This window comes from Ambystoma mexicanum, chromosome 10 (genome assembly GCF_040938575.1).
Source record: "Ambystoma mexicanum isolate Mex_15411 chromosome 10, UKY_AmexF1_1, whole genome shotgun sequence".
In the NCBI taxonomy this organism is placed as follows: domain Eukaryota; kingdom Metazoa; phylum Chordata; class Amphibia; order Caudata; family Ambystomatidae; genus Ambystoma; species Ambystoma mexicanum.
In genome coordinates this window covers 85,115,462-85,123,438 of record NC_090932.1, presented here as the reverse complement: position 1 = coordinate 85,123,438, position 7,977 = coordinate 85,115,462, and the positions used below count along the sequence as shown (strand labels likewise).

Sequence of the window (7,977 nt, the reverse complement as noted above, 5' to 3'; positions counted from 1 at the left end):
CTAGAGGGCACCAGCTACCATGTCGGCACATGCATCCCCAAGCCCAAGAGCCTTGCATACCACGAACCTGGCTAAAAGCTCACCATGTAACCAACATATACCCATTAACTGGGTGTAGGCAACCCCTACATGGCACGATGTCGCCAGCTCTTCAAATAAGAGGCTTTTGTAGACCATGCTTCCAACTGAGTTACTCCATTGCCAAGTGGCATCGGATGAGGTGTGTTCTGGCCAGGCTATGCCCTACCTAGTCTAGGTGACTCACTGTACCAGTGGGAATCAACAACCCCCCCAGCCCCCCTCCCCCCCCCCCCCGAGTGTTTGTCCCCAAGCAAGCATACTACTTGGCCAATACCATTTTAAGCAAAGTTCATCTGGCCATTGGGGAGACCGTTCAAAGAAGCCATTGGGGACTAGCAGTAGGGACCACCCTGCCATTTTATGTGAAACCCAGTGCCTGAATCCACAAGACTCCAGGCAGGTGGTCTCGGCTTCATTACCATGTGCACTCTAACCCACCACGCTCCAGGGAGGCCTGGGGAGCAGAGGGGGTGTGAAGCACGGGAAGACACCAAGGATGGTAGGGGGTTCAGTGACTGCTAGGAGGGAGAACAAAATAACAGCTCTGAGTCAGTGGCATTATTACAAGTCGGCAAAATAAACATCCCGTTTTATTATTGGACAATATCTGTTCACACATACATCAAACAGGCCAAGGAAATGAAAATAATATAACAGCAACTTCATACACAAATTAAAAAATTCAATCTTTGGCCTTGCCAGCTCATACAAACAAACCTACTTACTGTACATCAAGGGACATACAAACAAAAAGTTTACTGGAATGCTCAGAGAGTGGGTGTTTTTCCATTTTATTTTATAGATTTTTTTAATTTTATTTTTTTTACAACTTTCCCCTCCTCCCCCCCTGCAATTTATTTTCCTTGCGTAGAACTCAAGACATGGTCACACCACGAATAAAAGCTACACCTGGGACAGGGCGGGAGGGGCGGAAAGAAAACCCTTCCCGCCTCTCTCCCAACACAAGACACTTCAAAGCCCACTTTTGGTCACCTAGAGATCACTTAAAAATGACTGACCCCACCCCCTAACAATATGTACAAAAATATAAAATGTAAATAAAAAATACAAACAAATTCCTTTTTAAGTACTTTCAGAAAAAAAGTGGAGCTTTGAAGTTTTCGCTAGTCTCCTTCCCGCTCCGTATTCCTTGTAAAAATGTTTACACTCGCTACGATCGGTGCGCGGTGAAGCCACGCCCTCGATGGGACCCGGGGTCTCGAAGGGGACAGGCCTGGGTGCGCAGCTCTACTGCGGGGGAGGGAGGGAGGAAGAAGGGTGACCACTTTGACAGGAAGAGGGTGAAAATGGACAGCAGCACCATAGAAGAGAAGTCTAGTCGTCATCGTCCGTCTTCTGCTTCTTTGTGTCGACCTCGTCATCCTGCAGAGAAAGATGGGCAGGTTAAGGAGCAATTCACTACAAAACTCGGGCTTTTAGTACATGGGAATCTGAGGGTCAAGTTATGGGCCAACTTGATCCACTCATCCACTATTATGAGGAACCCCCGATACATGAAACCTCGGTTTGGTCTCAAATCATAAGGTTCCATTGAGCAAAGCAGAACACACGCGGCACAAGTCAAACCAGTCGCACACAATTGGATTCCAAGTTGGGTCGCATATGGCTTAGATTGAAGCTCTATGAGTTTCCAGGGAATATAATAAGCATTCAAGCACATCACCCAAGCAGACACAGGGCAACCACGAAGCACTATCCATCACTTGCTAGATGGAGGACATGCATTGGGCAAATTTCTACTCACAGGTCCGCGATAGTCAGGGTGATATACACGCTAGCATTGGGCAGTTTTCTTTCACGTGGAGCACGCCCCCCCCCCCCCCTGCTCCCTAGACCCTGAATCAAGAGCCTGTGGTGACGACCTAAAGGTGTACTGTATCGTGGTTGGCCTAGTTGTCAGAACTGGGAGACTTGAAATTGAGGTCATTAGCCAGAAGATTTGGCCGGCTACTTCTTGGCAACTATTCGGTCAAGCCAGACTGCTTATACTACTGAAGGCATTGCCGCAGAACCTGCTAGTTGGCGCCTCCCCCCAATACTCATGGTGAAGGTGCACCATTATGGCTATGCAAATGCAACGGGCAAAGCCGGCCATGGAAGGCTGGCAGATGTGCAGCCAAAACTTCTGCAAAGCCCTTTCATTAGGCATTGCACCATGGCAGTCTGCTCAGTGCAGATACAATGCACAACATGCAATAAGGATACCCACCTCATCATCTTCAGCTGCTCGTTTGCCTGTGGGTTCATCTTCGTCATCATCCTCATCGTCCTCACCTGAAAAGAGAAAAGATGTGGTCATTAGTTTGGGGGTGGGCGGGGTGATACTGGCTAACACCATAAGTTGCTTTAAGGAATGGGGAGGGACACAAAATGGCAAGCAGGGTAGCATTGATTTACTCTTCGTCCATCCTCAACTTTCCCTCACCCCTTGTATTCCCTGCAGCAGACTACGGTCTGGATGCCCCAGGTGGAACACAGTATGCCACCCCGCCTAGCGGTTCCGAAACGACAGTGGTGATTTGGCCAGTAATCGAACTGGGCACACCACATTAAGTTCTACTATACCTATACTTTTACTGCCCCACTACTTCGTTTTGTACACATTTGGACCACTGGATTTGGTGCATGTAAAGCAGATTGACTGACATAACGCATTTAAGACATCACCGGGTAACGGGGCACAGCAGTTAGGCCATTGTCAAGATCGCCCAAATACCCTTTATGCCATGCTGGCCTCACTAACCTTTTCAACCCACACCTTTTGGCGTCACCAGCCACTGCCTCCTGCGGCACAGATTGTGACCATGCCACAAGAGACAGATCTGAAGACTGCCATAGTACCTGAAGTCAGGACCCAAACCCTTCGGACATAACTCTGTCCGACATGTAGAGCAATTTAGTTCAGGACTCTGCACACACCCATGTTCACCCAAAAGGATATGGTTCGGGTGCTTCAAGACCACTGTGGCAGTGATTCCCTTTCAGAGGCCAGGCAACGGTGCACCAACGCCCAGCACTAAGGAACCAGGATATCATGTAAAAGGTCCTGGCAGCCAGAATTTCAGGATGTCCAATTGTAAGTATAGGGACTTGCGCATATGGCATTTTCATGAAGTAGGGGGTGGTGGATTTTCTCCAGAGCCCATGCGTACTCTGCACTGACAGTACATGGGATGTAACAATTCAGATTATTCACACCACACAATGGTGCTCGTCACTATGAACCAGGAAGGGGCCAATTTTCACAAACAGCTCAACGACACAGGTCCACGGGAATATAGCATGCGTCATGTGAGCCTGCCCAGCAGCAGCGGGAAAAGAAAGTAATACTCTGTATTTATAGAGGCTCACATGCCAGACCATTGCATCAGCACTGAAGGATCAGACAATGAGGACGGCTTGGCAGGAGATTCAAAGCGGGAGGGGGCTACCCAGTGGCTTGGCTGTCATGAGTGTGGCTCCACGCTCAAAACTAAACCAGCGTGTATCCCACCCACCGCAGTGAAGAACCTAACAAAGGCACGTTACACGATATGTGACCAAAAAACTGGATACAATTTGGGACGGATCTAGACATGCAAATGAGAGGCTATTATGTATCAGCTCCTACAAGGCCCAGGGAAACACCACAAGAGGCAGGAGGAAAGAACCTACATAGGAGTCGTGTGTTCTAGAACAATCTAGAGCATATCAACTTGGCCACTGAATGGAGCCTTCGACTATGAACCCCCTCTCCCCCCCCCCCCCCCCCCCCCGATTACCCACCCGGCCTAGACCCATTTCTACATTTAATCACAAGAAACACCCACTTCCCGGGTAGGCACTACAGACAAGCAAGCTGGAAGTAACTCCAAATACAAACATCCCCCCACCCCCAAAAAACACACTGAGAACAGATGCTGGGGACGAGGGGCCTTTGCAGACATGGCGAGGGTTAAGACCCTGTTAAAATCGGATATATGGGCAGTGTCTACCAACACCAAATGGGAAAGACTGAGTCTTATTTTTAAAAACCTAAGTGTTAATGTTAAGGACTTCTACGTGTGCACTTTAACAGGTTTGATCATCAGCAGTGTGTTCAACCCCTAGGCATTTGAAGGTTGAACAACTGCTTTAAAACGGTGTTCTTCAAATTCGAGGGGCCCATAATGCATTGCTGGTGTGCTTGTATACTGGAGACTAAACGATGGCCACTGTGGCTTCACCTAGTGCCCCTGGTTGGGTCGCTTTCCTGCGGCACAGGTGCAGCCCTGTCCTCGAGCCACTGCAGCTCCTGTCCTCGAAAGAGAAACCAAGAAAGCTTACCTTCCACTTCATCTTCTTCCTCGTCATCATCCCCTGCTTCATCTTCATCGTCTACTTCATGGTCCGCCTCCTGTTCACCATTTTCCTCATTCTCCTAGGACAAAACCAGGAACTATTTTAGGCACTGTAAACCAAGTCACTTCCAAGGACCGACATTGCAGATTGACCGGCACTGCAGATTGAAATGCAATGCCCCCAAAAGTGAGCCACTGGTGAAAAGATTTTAGGTGGGGACCATGAGAAGGGCTTGCTGTCGCCATAGGACATCGACATCTCCCCAATAGGTTTGGAAAAACGAAATGTATTCAGATTAAGACACCCCCAACACCCCGAGCACACACCCCCAACACCCCGAGCACATACAGACTGTTGTAGTAATGAATGCATTGCATTCGACCAAGAAAACAGGAAAATAAAGTTCAAAGAGCCCGAGTTGAGGTGGGGGGGATTTGCGGAAGACTGGCAGAAGCAGGAGTGCTCCAACTCAGATTGTACATGCAAGGGACTCACCGCTTTCCCGTTTGCTTTTTCTTTGCAATCTTTTTCCTCTACCACATTATCCTTTGCTTTTAAATCCTGTGAAGAAAGAAGCGTTCGTTAGCAGTTACAGCACACAGATGTGCCACCTCCCATCAACGGGAAAGTGCCACTTAATTGTTTTTAAATCCTCCGCTGCTCTTTAAGAAAAGACCCCCCCCCCTTCAGAACAGGAAGTTCACACAACAGCCGCATGAAAACATGGTTGATGCAACCCCAGCAAAAAAAGAAAAGCTTGCAATTACTTATTTACTTAGCCCCCACTAAACAACCGCCCCAACCTCAGTAGCATAACAACTTGCACCACCCACCCCAACACAAATGTGTGGGCCTATGAACATGTTAAGTATTACCAGTTGATTAACTTTTTTTAAAAAAAAATGACAGAAGAAAAAATGCATTAAAATATGCAGTGACAATTACAAATTGGTACTTGAGTAAATAAAAATGCAAGGGTAACAAGGGGCAAATAAAAATGCAAGGGTAACAAGGAGTAAATAAAAATGCAAGGGTAACAGGGTAGAGTTCTATTGAGAATGGTCCTGCGAAAGTCTAACATGGCTGCCGAGTTATTACGCATGCGCGTTGCAGCGCACCTGGTCCGCCCTGCCTCAACACGCAGCAAGCAGTGTTTCAAACCTACCGCCCGCAGATAAAAGCGCTCCCATTGGTCCTTACCCCATCACGTGCCCCTTCTGTCACCTGCGTGGCTATGGAAGGGGAGGAGCAAAAGGGCGCTCCCCCCGCCCCCAAGCGGTTCGTGAGGTGCAGGACACCTTGACACCGAGCGATAAAGGGGCGCGACAAGTCCCAGTCACGTGACATTTGGCCAACCGCCGTGTGGTAGAGGTTATGAAATATTGAGGGCAGACCGCCCCCCCGAGAAAGACACCTGTAACACCCCCCCCCCAAACCGAGGTGCGCATTTTATATTCCCTCCCACTCCATCCGAGAGACAGGGTTGTCAGCCCCAAAAATATTCGTGCCCATACCACAACTAGCCCACTGTCAAAAGATGCAGGTGCCACACGCAGACAAGAGCCCCCCCCCCACACTAGACAGGTACATAATACAACACGCAAGGCTGGTCACATAGCGGCAAAGGGCAGTGGTGGCAGCACTTCCCGGGACAGGGGACATGACACAAAGCGATCCGATAACAAAAGCTGCGTCCTTTATTGGACACATCCCGGGGGGGGGGGGGGCAGCACAGCCAATGATGGAAACTTAACGGCACCGTTTCTCTCAGAGTGTGGCCGAGCCGGCCCTCGCCCCTGCCACACCGAGCACCCGCGCGCGATACACTGTAACCTCAATACAGAGCGCGCGGGAGCAGCAGCTGCGCTACAGTGTATCCGGAGTCCCCCGACTGCCGCCAGACAACAAAGTACCCCCGGGCACCGGCTACAGTGTCTCCGAGAGCCCGCGGCAGCCCCCTCAATACAGAGCGCGCGGGAGCAGCAGCTGCGCTACAGTGTATCCGGAGTCCCCCGACTTACCCCCGGGCACCGGCTACAGCGTCTCCGAGAGCCCGCGGCAGCGGCTTCCCCAGTCCCCGCACAATGGGCGCGATACCCCTCCCCTCTGCGCGCCCATCCGCTTGCCGCAAGTGTGCACTCAATAGATGCCGCTGTGCCAGGCATCCCAGGGGGCGGCAAGGTGAACAGCTTCCCCTCTCAGACAAACACTGGCGACACCCCCACCTCCTCCCTCTCACGCGAAACGTCAACCTCGCTTAGTCCCAACATCAAAGTAGGAAAATGTTACCGAATTACTCTGGGCATGTAGGCTCCACAGCTGCCTTTCGGGGCGAACATCTGTTTCCACCGTATCACACCTCCCTGGTGTGGGCGGGGCCACAAGACCCCCCCCCCCCCCCCCAAGCGTTCCCTTTTAATGCTCCTTGGCGGGGGAGCGGAGTGACAACTCGCAGTCACTTCCCCTCTTCACCCTGCCAACACTATACTTTCCAATGGGGGGGGGGGGCTGGCCTAAGCACCTTCAACAGATCGCACCCCCCCCGCACTTCTTATCCCACCCCCCGAAAAAAATCAAGTTTTGAAACTGCGGAGCTAACGAACACATCTGCAACGACCCCCCACCGTAGGGTAGAGGTAATTAGTACGCCCCTACCCCCTCCGCTTTAAGGGCACAGGTAATAAAGAACACGATTTTCTCCATATGTTCCGGACTTGCGATCTTTCCATCAGGTATATAGCGGAGGCACCCCTCCCTTACCTACTATAACTACTACAACCCGCCCCCCCCCCAAACGCCTCTGAGGTCAGATCTGTAACTTTCACCCCCGCGCGCGCCCTGGGAGATGTCAGACCAAACACCTGAGGTCACAGGGCACCAGGGACCTGCTCCTGCCTCATCAAACAATAGGAGCGGCGCGGATCTGAAGGCTGGCAGCCAATCGCCGTCTCCCCCACTGACAGGCGCGGGTCCCCGCCTTAGAATAAAGAAAAGAGAGAGGCGGCCGGCGGGGCGGAGCGCGCCCGCCAGGGCCACCTGGAAACTTGCAGCAGCGACCTTTACCTGCTGCGACCCACCTCCCATGCACCAGGAGGGCACGCGGGGCACACAGCATGCAGCGCACGGAGCTCGGCAATAAAAGAGAATGCCAATCAAGCGGCCCCAAAACGGACGGAATGCCAATCAAGCGGCCCCAAAACGGACTAGCATAGTTAGCAACGGTGTGCCATGCAGAAAGATCAGAGATAACTAAGAAAGAGCACTAGGGCGACAAAGGGAGACAGACAAAATAAATAATCAGATTTAAAAACAAAGTGAAGCACCCAATGCCTCCAAGTGCATCAGAAAGTGGGCATCTTACCTTGGCGGTGGACTTCTCCACGCTGACATCTACTACTGCGTCGGACATCTCGGACGGGAATCGGCGGTAATAAAATATATAAAAAATATATAGAAAAATAGAGCGGTTAAAAAAAATGGTTCGCCTGTTGCAGCAGCTGGTACAGGAACAATGCAAAGATGGCTTTTCTTGTGTGCTGCCAGTAAAGGCTCGCA

The 7,977-nt window shown here is 50.9% G+C and overlaps 1 protein-coding gene across 1 annotated transcript; it reads right to left on the bottom strand.

Moving 5' to 3' along the window:
- Positions 1-637: 637 nt before the first annotated feature.
- Positions 638-7,977, bottom strand: PTMA (prothymosin alpha). The gene is made up of 5 exons (XM_069617554.1): positions 7,784-7,977; positions 4,918-4,983; positions 4,408-4,501; positions 2,312-2,376; positions 638-1,464 (listed from the first exon to the last, which is right to left on the bottom strand). The coding sequence occupies exons 1-5, from the start codon at positions 7,829-7,831 to the stop codon at positions 1,417-1,419; spliced, it is 321 nt and encodes a 106-aa protein (XP_069473655.1). The 5' UTR covers positions 7,832-7,977; the 3' UTR covers positions 638-1,416.